This window comes from Saccopteryx bilineata, chromosome 11, assembly GCF_036850765.1.
Source record: "Saccopteryx bilineata isolate mSacBil1 chromosome 11, mSacBil1_pri_phased_curated, whole genome shotgun sequence".
Classification (NCBI taxonomy): domain Eukaryota; kingdom Metazoa; phylum Chordata; class Mammalia; order Chiroptera; family Emballonuridae; genus Saccopteryx; species Saccopteryx bilineata.
Genome location: NC_089500.1, coordinates 65,627,024 through 65,640,022, shown reverse-complemented (window position 1 = coordinate 65,640,022; position 12,999 = coordinate 65,627,024). Strand labels below are relative to the sequence as shown.

The following is a 12,999-nucleotide window of genomic DNA, read 5'->3' as shown; positions in this document are numbered from 1 at the left end:
GCAACAAAGGTAATACGTACACACATCAATTATCTTAGTCCACGGGTGCAGTTTTGACCCCAGTCTCAAACTCCAAGCCCTCAACGATGGAGCTTTCCAGTTTCAGTACCGGAGATGCCTTCGACTCTCCAGTGGAAATCAGGGGGACGGACAAAGAAAGTGTCTCCCCCACCATCCCATTCCAAAGTTCAGACCGCAGGACACTACCCCAGGAGGCTTTCCTCAAGGACGGGTTCGGGCTGCCCCTTTTCCACAATGTAAACAGCCGAGAACGCGTCCCGGGACGGGGGCCCGGCCCGGCTTCCCGCACGGCGGAGGGGTGCAGCGCAAGTCCCGGAGCGGGAGAGACGCGGCTGCCCGGCGACAACGCCGAGCACGAGATAGGGAGAGCAGGAGGCGAGGGGTTACAGAGCAGAGAGCTAAAACACACAACCGTAAAGGCAAGACTGGCCAGCACACTGCCCGACAGAGAAGGGCGGGAGTGACCTCTCCCGGCCGCCGGGGGCGGTGGGCGGGCAGGGTGCGGACTCCCGCCCGCAGGCGGATCGCTGCCCCAGCCGGAGGAGCCGCGCACGCCGGGCAGGGGGCGGGTTCGCGCCCCGGGGCTGCTCCCCACCGCTCCACGGCTGAAGGTGCCCTCTCCACCTCTCCCGCTGCCCTTAGAGGTTTGGGGCCCAGGCTACCTTTCAGGACGTGGAGGCCGCCACCGTTTCCGGCCGCACAAGCCGGACAGCTGCTCAGATGCCACGGCGATGTCACTCTACAGAGTGACCAGTCCGAGCGTGGAGCAGGGTGCTGGAACCCGCAGGGCACAGGCGGACACTCGCCTCCCACCACCCTCAGCCCAGCCGGCCGCGCCCACTAACAACGTGCTCGCGACTGCCCGAGCCCGCTGGGCACGTCCCTCAGCACGCCGCTGCGCGCAGCACGACGGGACTCGTAGTTTCGGCGCGCACTTCACGCGACGCTCCGCTACCCGCCGAGAGTGACGTCACGTGACCGCGTACCTCCCCCCCCCCCGGAAGTGGCGTATGTACACATGCGTGTTGCGGCACGCCACCTCCGCAAACAGAACCGTGGGCTTCTGTGTCGGTGAGTGTGGGCGCTGGTACCGCGGCCCTTCCTGTCTTTGTCTTTGGGGCCTCCGCGGGCTTCGAGGAGGAGGAGGGGGCACCCCGACCCCTGACGTGGGCTCGCTCTATTGCCTTGCGTCTTCCGTGCGCTTCTCGAGGGCTGTATTGTGACCTCAGCGCGGAACAACATGGGCAATATCTGTGGGAGTCGGCGGGCGCTGCTGCTCCTGCTGACCCTGCGCGTCGGGGTCGGGGGAAGCCCAAAGCCGCGCCTCGGGGCTGCTGTGGGGTCGGGCCGGGCGCGGGGTGTCAGATGGGAGGAAGCGTCTGAATGTTTTGAGCTGCGAACGAGAAACCTGAGCCGGTTTGGTTCAGGGCTAGGCCGCGTCAATGACGGAAGAGGGTGAACTTGGCTGAAAATGTTCCTTCTCGCCTTGTCGCGTCTTCTCGGGCCCTCGAATTGACCCGGTCTAGCTAGCAGGTGGGGACGGAGAGCTTTTCCTAGCGCTCCGCTCGGTCGCTCCCGGAGGAGCTGAGATGACAGAGACTTCCGGCCTCCGAGGGGACTGGGATTCCAGGTGGACATGTCTGTCCGGTCATTGATTGCATATCCAAAACGACGTCGCTTGCCTCTTTTCCCGTAGCTCTTTCTTCCAGGCAGCTAGCTCTCTTGGATTTGGAATTTATTCATTCTTCCACTCTGACACTCGGTTTCAAACATGCTTACCTAACTTGTGCCATCGTTTGGAATTCTTTGTCATTTATTTTGACCGAATTGCTTTTATGCCATCTCATCCAGGCCAGTAGAGTTGCGTATGTAAATAAAACTCCACACCTATTCACAGTACTAAATTCAGGGATTAATTACGGCTAAAGTTGATAATCACAGTTTTATTTCTATTTAAGACCTATTTCTGTTCCTTTTAGGGAATAAATGACAGAGAGAAGATAAGGATTTGATAATTTGGAGGCTAGTTTTACTAGACAATCATTTTAAGGAGTCATTCTGAAAATTATTTTCCGGGTGAATTTTCCTCCCTCTGATTTGGCTCCTTATATTTTGAAACGTCTTAGTATAAATATTTTGTTACCTCAAACCTTGGGCAGTGAAAGTTCATATCCCTTGAAACCGTTCCCAGTGAATAGTGACTTGTTTTTACCCATTCCCTTAAGCAACTTTATTTCTTGTTAATACGCCCACATTAGCATATTCAGAAATTTCTTTACTCAAAACGCTCCCACTTTCCCTTCATAACTTTCAGGTTCTGAATTTACTTAGTATCGCTGAGTTTTGGACTTCTTCTCCCTTCTCCATTTGTTTTGAATAATACAGCCTCTCGTTTTAAGGGTGGAATATAAGCTGTGAGCTTCTTGAATACTCATTCACACAGTACCTCCTTGAGCTCCTCGGTAGTAGGAGCTCAGTAAATTTGTTTAGTGACAGTAAATAGATCACCATAACAATTCCTGTCCAATAGATCAGTGGTCCCCAACTTTTTTTGGGCCACGGACCGGTTTAATGTCAGAAAATATTTTCATGGACCGGCCTTTAGGGTGGGACGGATAAATGTATCACGTGATCGAGACAAGCGTCAAGAGTGAGTCTTAGACGGATGTAACATAGGGAATCTGGTCATTTTTTAAAAATAAAACATCGTTCAGACTTAAATATAAATAAAACGGAAATAATGTAAGTTATTTATTCTTTCTCTGCGGATCGGTACCAAATGGCCCACGGACTGGTCTGCGGCCCGTGGGTTGGGGACCACTGCAATAGATAGTTCACCTATTTCCCTCCCAATCCCATTAGGCATAAGAACATTTGAAAGACTTAATGGTTAATTAAGTTGCAAACTGAGTCTTGAAACTTCTTGTCCAAAGCCACTCTCTTCACTTTTTACCTATTTCTGGCATCTATTACCAAATAAGGATATCAGAAGTCAACTGTAGGTTCCCAGACTTCTCTTGTTCCTGGTGCCTTAAGTGTGTCTGTTTTTACCCCCTCAGTGTCTCTAAGCAAAAAGAAATATAATACCACTCATAATTAGTTTAGTCTAAATAATTTAAGTATTTATATCCTAACGTTGTTTTAAAAAATAATACACAAACTGAAAAGAAAAATATTTAACTCTTAGTTAACCACGAGTACTTACTAATGGAATCTGTTCACCTTTTAGGTACTGTACCACTTCTCAAGCTTTGAAATAACATTCGACATCACCAATTTCATTTCCTGTTTAACTGATTTTCTTTAGTGCCACAAAAATTTCGGCTTTGCAAAGTTATGATGTCATTGAAAGGGATATGGTACAGTGTACTTAGCTGAAACTGTGCTCTACTTGAAGCTATATCTGTGATATCATCTAGGTATCAGATCTCACTATGCTTCCCTTAAAATTTAGGCTGTCCTGCTGTGCCTGTATGAGTTTGTTATAGTGCCCAGCACACAATTTAGGAACCAAGGCAGTAGGGTAAGGATCAGAATAGAAAAGGAACTTGTATGCCTCCACTTCATTTGTCAGTTTTAATGCCAATAGTGACTTTTATGGGTAAGATTGTAGAAATGTTTGGGGATTATAATTAGTACTCCCAATTAGCATATTCAGAAATTTATATTAATATTAACATTGTTTTCATGAGAGTCTCTTTCTTTTGTGACAGAGACAGAGAGTGGGACAGATAGGAACAGACAGACAGGAAGGGAGAGAGATGAGAAGCATCAATTCTTTGTAGCGGCACCTTAGTTGTTCACTGGTTGCTTTCTCATATGTGCCTTGACCAGGGGACTATAGCAGACCGAGTGATTCTTTGCTCCAGCCAGCGACCTTGAGCTCAAGCTGGTGAGACATGCTCAAACAAGCTGGCGACCTCGGGGTTTCAAACCTGGCTCCCCTGCGTCTCAGTCCAATGCTCAGTCCACTGCGCCACCGCCTGGTCAGACTCATGAGATTTTCTTAATCTCCTAGTTGATCACTGAAATTAAATCGTTAGTTTCTGGTTAAATTTGTTTAAAGTGTTTATAAATTATATCATATTTTTGCCATTTCAGTGTTCATGAAGTTTTACCATCTATTTAAGCAATCAAAAAATGGAAAGTTTAACAAAAGCAGAGGAATGTGAAAAGATCTCTCTTGAAGTAGTAAAAGCATTAATAGATTCAGAAGCAGAATCTTCATTCAGTGTTAATGAGAACACAACCACTCCTGGGACTGGTCTCTTTGAAAAGTCTCCTACCTGTGGGCAAGTAGCCACTCCAAACAAGAGAAAAATGGATAATCTTGTAAAAGAGAGTTCCATTTGTGAGGAAGACACTCCATCCAAGAAAAGAAAACTTGATGATGTTGAACTTGTCCCAGAAGAAAAAGGATCTGGCAATGATGAAGACATTTCAAGGAAAAGAAAAATAGAAACTGATGATTTTCCCAAAGATGAACCTTCTCCTGGAGATGGTACTCAGAAAAAGAGGAAAATAGAACTTGAGGATGTTCCTGAAAAGCAAAAAGTAAGTTGAATGTGTATTTTCTTTCATTCATAAGGAATAAGTCAAATTGAAATGGAGAGCAGTTTTGAAATAATACTAGTTTTTACATAATCTTAACTTCAGAATGTTCCTTTTTATTGTGTTAAGATATGTAAGCTTTTAACTTTTGTATTTTAATTGTTTTTATTTAGGTAAAACTTCTGCTGATGAGCATTTTTTAGGTTATCAGAACTCTTATTTGTCTAGGAACTTGAAAGCTAGTTTTTATAGTTGCTTTTTCTTAGTGTTTTATAAAAAGATAAGAATATGAGGTCCAGATGATTTACCTTTTTTCATTTTTTATTAGGTGTTCATTTTGTATCTGAAATAGTTGAGATTACCACTTAAAATGATAAATTTCAAAATCATACCCAGCTTTACATTCCTTTCTTAATATAAATATAATTCCTTTAACTCTATTGTTTCAGCTTCTTGTTTGGGTCTTTACATACAATTTTAGCTAAGTGGATTCAAAAGCCCGATAGTCAGCAGGGATACCACAGAGGGTCCTCCAGTTATGACATCATGTCTCAACATAGGACATCTTGAGTTTACAATGCTCACTCCCATAAAAACTTTAAAAAATTGAGACGTTAGTGTTGTACATATAAATATTTATATTTACGGACATGGGCGAACCATTTTGGTTGCACGTGGCGGAAGAATATGCAGTAATGGGCATGTCTGTTTTTATGTTCTAGATTATCATTCTAAAACTGTTAGGATACAAGTGACTTAGGCTAGGGTGTGGTTCCACTTACACCACAGTTCGGGTCACCTCACTGTTGTAGGAATGGAACTGTGTTGGAACCCGAAGACCCCCTGTGTAGATCAAAGAGTAGCAAGTCATTTCTATCTGGGAATACATTAATAGTGAAGGAATCTAGGCAGAATCTGGATTTGGAAGGAAAGAGCTTCAATGAATGAGTAAAATTCTGCCATCAGCGGTGCAGAGGAAAGTGCAGATAGGCCAAGCATTTGTCATTAGTGGAATGTTAATTCTTCCAACAGAGGGAGCTTGTATTATAAATGTAGTTTTCAAACTTTTACTGGCAAGAGAACCCTTTTCTCAAGTGAAAATCTTAAACTTAAACCTGATATGTAAAATAGATAAAAGGTAAACCTCATTGGTTGACCATGAAGTGTTCTGAAGCCCCTTGCCTACCATGGGAATTTTGCAGAATGCTCAGGGCCTTAAGTCGGGAGCACAAATTGGAAAAGTTGAATTACATTAACAGCAAGTAATAGTAGGAATCATTGACATTGAACATAGCCTGTTGAGTTCTAATCCCTTTGTGTGTATGATTTTATTTAACAGTTACAAATATTTTATAATTGTATAATAAATACAACTTATTTGTATTTTCTTTTCTTGTAGGAACCCCATTCACTGACTGGCATTTATTGACTTAAATAAATCAGGTCTCTGGAAGAGTACTTGTTTTATTATTAACATTGATACCAGAATTATACTGAAGAAAAGGCAAAATGAAAATTTTAAGTCAAGAGTTGTTTTTAAAAATAGGGAACAGGGAAACAAGTCTTATGTCTAATATAATTATTGGGATTTCTGTGGTTAATGCCACTGTTTATAAAATTTACCAATTTGGGTAGTATTTTATCCTTATATAGGTCAGATGCTCTTGTAGGTTTATTTTTGCCATATTCTAATCTTTATTGTGTTCTATTTTATTTTCAGAACTTAGAAGAAGGACATAGCTCAACAGTGGCGGCCCACTACAATGAACTTCAGGAAGTTGGTTTGGAGAAGCGGAGCCAAAGTCGTATTTTTTACTTAAGAAACTTTAATAATTGGATGAAAAGCGTCCTCATTGGTATGATTGTTTTTTTATTTCTAGTTTGGAATTTTATATTTCAGTTTATGTCTCATTTTTCTCCCTAAAGGGTAAATCATACATCAAGTTGTTAGATCTTTAATTCCTGTTCATTTAATTATCAAATGTTGGCTTAGTAAAACTGGAGCTAAAACTAATAATAGAGCTTTGAGATAAATTCTTTTTTATGTTTAATTTTGGTTGACTATATAAGATATTAATGAATGTTTAATGGGTAGTAAGTTGAAAAGTTAACCAGACTTTCAAAAGGTAGTATGTTCCTTTTATACTTACAGGTGATGCTATTAAGTAATGCTATTTTACTCTAATAGTTTTGGAGCAATGACATTGTTGGATTAAACATTCAGTTAAGGAAATTGGCAATATCACGATTTTTTATTTCAAGGCCTTTAATGAGTTGGTAAAGATCATATGTTTGTTGATTGTTCATTGTACTTACTTTTCTTTATGATCTTCGAGGAGAAAATAAAAGTTATGTTTAGGATTAATGAAGACATTCAACTTTTTGGATCCAGCCATGTTATCTATGGAAGCTCATCTTTGCAATTAAAATGGAAGTTCGTGGAGGAAATGTGATTCAGGATATAGTCATTGCTTTGTATATCTAGTACATCAAGTAGATTATTACATAAGTTTAGAATTTTTAAAAGACAGTGTATCTCAAAGTTTTTCACAGTAAGGTTTTTTGTTTTTTTAAAGCCAGTTTTAGGAAAATACATTCCTCATTACACTGGAAGGAAAGTGCCTAGTTATGGATACTTCTTACTAAGGTTTGATGATGATTTACTAACTTTTAAAGGTAAATTAGACATTCTGAGAAGTATTAGGAGTGGAAACTAGATTCATTTTTTTTCAGACACATTGCAATATTTTCTATCATTTTTTTTAATATTCATGTTTTATTATTTATAGATATTTATTTGATTCTGCCAGTTGTCAGCTAGGGTAATTTAGTTTCAGCTTTCTTTTGTCTTTATTTTTTTTTTAAATGTTACTTATAGCTTGTACTTGTGTGTGTGTCTGACAGACACAGAGAGATAGATCAGGGCAGACAGACAGGAAGGGAAAGAGATAAAAAAGCATCACTTCTTCGTGGCAGCTTCTTAGTCTCCTTAGTTGTTCATTGATTGCTTTCTCATATGTGCCTTGACACAAGGGGGTGGGGGTGGGGAGATGGGGATGTGACACGACAACTTCAGAAGAGTGAGTGACTTTTTCAAGCCAGTGACCTTGGGCTCAAGCCAGCGACCTTGGGCTTCCATCCAGTGACCTTTGGGCTCAAGCCACTGCCCATGGGTTCATGTCTATGATCCCATGCTCAAGCCGGCAATCCCACACTCAAGCTGGTGAGCCCGTGCTCAAGCCAGTGACCTCAGGGTTTCGAACCTGGGTTCTCTGTTTCTCAGTCTGACACTCTATCCACTGCACCACCACCTGGTCAGGCGCAGCCTATACATTTAAAGTAATCGTAACTTTGTCCTAATTTATATTTTCTTTTCTTATTCCGATCCAATGATGCAGATAACTTATCATTGGGTATTTTTTAATGATGTGTCATTTATTCATGTATTTATTCATAAAAAGACAAGTCAGATGTAGCAAAAATTTATCTCACTGTATTCATATTATTTTCCTTCTTCAGCTGCCTCAGCAACTCTCTCAGTGGGTGCTTTGCCATCTGAACCTGTCTTTCTGGTCCCAGTGCAGTCTTGTGGTCTATGCCAAACAACCTCTGGCTTTTTCCTTTCTCTTCTCAACATCTTTTTTTTTTTTTTTTTAAGAGAGAGACAGACAGACAAAGAGAGGAAGGCAGAGAGATGAGAAGCACCAACTCATAGTTGCGGCACCTTAGTTCACTTTTGATTGCTTTTTCATATGTGCCTTGACCACAGGGCAGGGAGGGGGGCGAGGGCTCCAGCTGAGCCAGCGACCTCAGGGTTTTGAACCTGGGTCCTTAGTGTCCCAGACTGATGCTTTATTCACTGCATCACCACCTGGTCAGGCAAACATCCATTTTCTTTTTTTTTTTGTTTTTTTAAAAATATTTTTCTGAAGTTGGAAATGGGGAGGCAGTCAGACTCCCGCATGCACCCAACCGGGATCCACCCAGCACGCCCACCAGGGGGCGACGCTCTGCCCACCAGGGGGCGATGCTCTGCCCCTCCGGGGCGTCGCTCTGTTGCGACCAGAGCCACTCTAGCGCCTGGGGCAGAGGCCAAGGAGCCATCCCCAGCGCCCGGGCCATCTTTGCTCCAATGGAGCCTCGCTGCGGGAGGGGAAGAGAGGGACGGAGAGGAAGGAGAGGGGGAGGGGTAGAGAAGCAGATGGGTGCTTCTCCTGTGTGCCCTGGCCGGGAATCGAACCCGGGACTTCTTCATGCCAGGCCAATGCTCTACCACTGAGCCAACCAGCCAGGGCCTATTTTTTTGATTGATAGCACAGGGTTAAGTATGGCACACTTGCACTTCTGCTGAAATTTCTCTAAGATCATATGGGCAGTGCAGGGCAGAAACATTTGTACAGAATGTGCTAGCAATCAAAAATAATAAACACATGAAATAGAAAGTGTTAAATTCAGAATGATAAAGATAAGTGGATCTAGGATGCAGTAGTGTTGTCAAGTTTTAGAATTGCCAAATATGCCAATTATCTAAGAATATTAAAATGCCTGTAAGTGGTATTTGAAGCATCTGGCTATTGATATATGAGGACCTACTGATATTATTTGTTGGATACTAATGTGATATGGTAGATTGAGATGGAAGATTCCGTTTTTACTTCAGAGTGTTTAAGAATTCTGTTGGTAGTAAAATGAAGAGGTATGTATAGTTTTTGACTAGTTCTTGTATATATATGGCTCACAAAAATTAGGGGATGTTTTATCACTTCATAATCACTTTGAAATATCCCCTAGTTTTTGTGAGCAGCATATATATATTTTTTGGTGGTAAGCCTGATATCTTATTTCATAATTTTTAAATTACTTTAGGTGTATATAAGCTTACTTTTGAAAAGGGAAAACTAAAAAATTTTGAATGATTAGTTTTTCTCTTTTGAACAATTACTGAGTCTTATATTATAATTAGGATTTAAGAATTTAAAATGTCTGCTATTTAATGTTGAATCAGATTCTGAAAGTAACATTTAAAAATTTATCTTAATTTCTAAAATACTAGATACATGTTTTTTATTTTTACTCATATAGGGTTAAGTTAATTAGCTTAGTCATTTTGAGATGTTTGCCAAGTTATGAGTTACATCAATATAGTATAAATAAAATATAAAAGTTCATATTATACATCAGGCAGAAGTTAATAGGTTATTTGGAGATATTGTTTATGTTATAGTGAAAATGGAGTTATTATGACATTTCTTTGTTTTAGGGGAATTTTTAGAAAAATTACGACAGAAAAAAAAACATGCCATTACTGTTTTGGACCTGGGATGTGGTAAAGGTGGAGATTTGCTCAAGTGGAAAAAGGGAAGAATTAACAAGCTAGTTTGTACTGGTAAGAAAAATAATGCTGTGGAAACGAGTAACTTGTGTTTAGTTAGGAAAATGAAAAAGAAGATGGGTCCCATCAAAATGACACTAAAATATAAATATTTTCAAGATATCTGGGGCTATGCATGCAATGGGTGTTTTTAAACTAAGACATGAAACTTTTTACTGATGGTGTTTTGCTGGTTAATCAGTCTAGAACAGTGGTTTTCAACCTTTTTACACTTGGGGACTGGTAAAAATAGAATTATTTCAGGGACCACTAAGGCAGAAATCACCTTGAGCATAAACAAGCTAAAATCATTAGGTCTGTAATCTTTGTACACCCATCAGGATGGTTAACCGTTCGTGGGCCCCAAATTTCTAGCAAACTCGTCCATGGACTGGGGATTGAAAAACACCTAAAAGGAAGGAAGCAGTCAGCGATGAGTGGACTCATGTCTAAAGGACAAACTGGAAAAGAGGACAGTTTCATATCAAAGAGAATAGTGATTACAGTGGATTGAAACTCATCAACTAAAGGAAAAATGTTTTATTGTTCACCCTTAAAAGGTTGTTGTGAAACTCACTATTCTGAAATTCTTAAATAGGGAGGCATAGATTATTTATGTTCCCTAATCTATATGAATCATATTTAAATGTACCGTAACCAAATGGTTGAAAAGGGAAAGTCCTCTTTTTTGAAAAATCATAATGAATAAATGCAGGAGGAATAATGAAAATCACAATTTTTCCACCTTGATGAAATAATAAACCTAAGCAATAATCATAGAAAAATGTTAAAGTTATTAGGTGAAGTTGAGAGAAACTTAATTGAATGAATGAATCACCTGAACCCACTGGTCAGTCTTCACACTGAAGTGGAACAGGTGTCTTGTTCTTCCCAGTGTGATGAGCAGTAGGAAGCACAGCACCGCCTGTGAAGTATTGCCTAAATTGGTACTACTCAAATTTTTTGCTTTTATGACTACTATACACTCTTAAAAATGCTTGAGGACCCCAGAAAGCTTTTGTGCATGTTATTATAGAAATTAAAATGAATTTTGAAAGTATTTTTAATCCATTAAAAATAAAATTTAGTGAGAAGACTGGCATTTTAAAACTATTTTTGCAAATTCCTTTAGAGTCTGGAATAATAAGAGACAACTGGATTATCACACCCATTTCTACATTCAGTATGTTGTGATTTGTTATTTGATCAGTAGTTGTGAAATAAAGGAATATTTTAATAGCTTTTTCAGATAAATGAGGATATTCATCTTTGATACTACATCAGAACTTGACAAGTCGCGCAGGGGTCCCCAAACTTTTTACACAGAAGGCCAGTTCACTGTCCCTCAGACCGTTGGAGGGCTGCCACATACAGTGCTCCTCTCACTGACCACCAATGAAAGAGGTGCCCCTTCCAGAAGTGCGGTGGGGGGCCGGATAAATGGCCTCAGGGGGCTGCATGCGGCCCGCGGGCCGTAGTTTGGGGACGCCTGGTACAGTATATAATCTGAGACCATATTAATGAACTTTTCATAATGTTACACTTAATTCCATTGGTCTGTCTTTCATTTTGAATGGCTCTTTTGTCCCATGAGATTTTGTAATATTTGGAAAATAAATTCACTAAAGTTATGTGGATTTTTTTGTGTTGACATAAAAAAACTGCATTTAATTATCACCACCAATCAGAAAAGTAATGGCAAGTTGCCCAGCCAATGGTGGTAGATCTAAGTTTTTCAGAATTGTAATTTTCACTTGAAATATCAAATTTTATCATTGGTTAAAAAAAATATGTTCATTGTTTTTCTTTAAGTGACAGGCTCACTCTGTGTATTTTTAAGAAAATGTCTGCCATATTACGACATCTGAATACCCAGTTTGTCTGTCAGTGATTCTTCCAACTGAAAACAATTTTCTCTGAAAAAAGGGACCAGAACAGCTCACAGTGCAGTTACACCAGTCCTGTTCAAACATTGTTACATAGCATAGAGATTTTGTTTCTTTCCATTGTATCACATAGCATATTAAAAAGATGTATTTAAGATCCAAGATTTAATAAAATTAGTTTTTACTGCTTTATCAAGGATATTCTTAAATGAAACTTTTTTTTTTCCCATGCTAGTTTTGTGGTGGTGAAGAATATCAGTGTCACCAGTACCATTTGGTGCCACTAGCTTGTAGTCATGATAAGGTGCCATCATTTTACCCACTATTGCTTTTGCTCTATCAGTGCAAATCTCAACATATAAGGGAAAGGGCAAATAACACTTTATTAAGAAAATATAAATTTGATATTCCCAAAACTGGGAGTTTAATGTTAGGTTTTATAACTCAAATTGGAATCTAAACTTCTTGCTTTTAACTTTGAATAAGCATTTAAAAATCATAGAATTTTTCTGTTGAAGATACCTATTTAGAAAGCTTCTACTGTCTTTGAAAAAGAATAGGACATTTACATTGAAACAAAGACTTCTCTTTTGTTTTGAAGAAAATAGAACCTTTTTGCTTATAGTAAAGCTAGATTTCATGGGAAAATTTATCCATTGCGATTATTGTCTAGAGTTGTGCCGTCTTTGCTTTACATTTTGTTATCTCTGTGGGTCTTTGTTGACAGTTTCTAGCACCTCTTCCCCCTTCCAGATATTGCTGATGTTTCTGTGAAACAGTGTCAGCAGAGGTATGAGGATATGAAAAATCGTCGAGATAGTGAATATCTTTTCAATGCAGAATTTATAACAGCTGATTGTTCAAAGGTATGGGATTTCTTCAAATTTGGCAATTTATTTTTATATATTTAGTCTGGGTAAGTGGTTGGTTTTAAAAATCACCGCTTTTAAAATGTGCTTTGAAACATTAAAAATTTTACTATGCGTTTTCAGTTTCAGTTAGAAACTGTCATGATAAAATCACTGAGTACTGTGAATTTTTTGCTTTTAATAATTTGAACTTTTGAAATCACTTGCTGCTTTAACATTTGGACAAGATTTATTTTCCAGTGTTTGAAATAGAACTGAATTTATATTGTTCACCTTGTACTGCTGTATGAAGGTAGTTTCC

The 12,999-nt window shown here is 39.7% G+C and overlaps 2 protein-coding genes across 3 annotated transcripts in view; one reads left to right on the top strand and one right to left on the bottom strand.

Moving 5' to 3' along the window:
• FAM210A (family with sequence similarity 210 member A) overlaps positions 1-887 on the bottom strand; it is a 44,324-nt gene extending 43,437 nt beyond the window's left edge. The window contains exon 1 of the mRNA XM_066246679.1: positions 684-887. The gene's annotated coding sequence lies outside the window, so the exon portion shown is untranslated. The remainder of the gene's footprint in view (positions 1-683) is intronic.
• A 132-nt stretch (positions 888-1,019) lies between these two features.
• RNMT (RNA guanine-7 methyltransferase) overlaps positions 1,020-12,999 on the top strand; it is a 29,493-nt gene continuing 17,513 nt past the window's right edge. The window contains exons 1-5 of one of the 2 annotated variants that reach the window (XM_066246175.1): positions 1,020-1,092; positions 4,123-4,575; positions 6,293-6,428; positions 9,833-9,958; positions 12,583-12,695. In XM_066246175.1, coding sequence (XP_066102272.1) covers positions 4,162-4,575; positions 6,293-6,428; positions 9,833-9,958; positions 12,583-12,695 — 789 coding nt within the window. In that variant the 5' untranslated portion in view covers positions 1,020-1,092; positions 4,123-4,161. Of the gene's footprint in view, positions 1,093-4,122; positions 4,580-6,292; positions 6,429-9,832; positions 9,959-12,582; positions 12,696-12,999 lie in introns of both variants that reach the window. The other variant, XM_066246176.1, reaches the window with a different exon arrangement.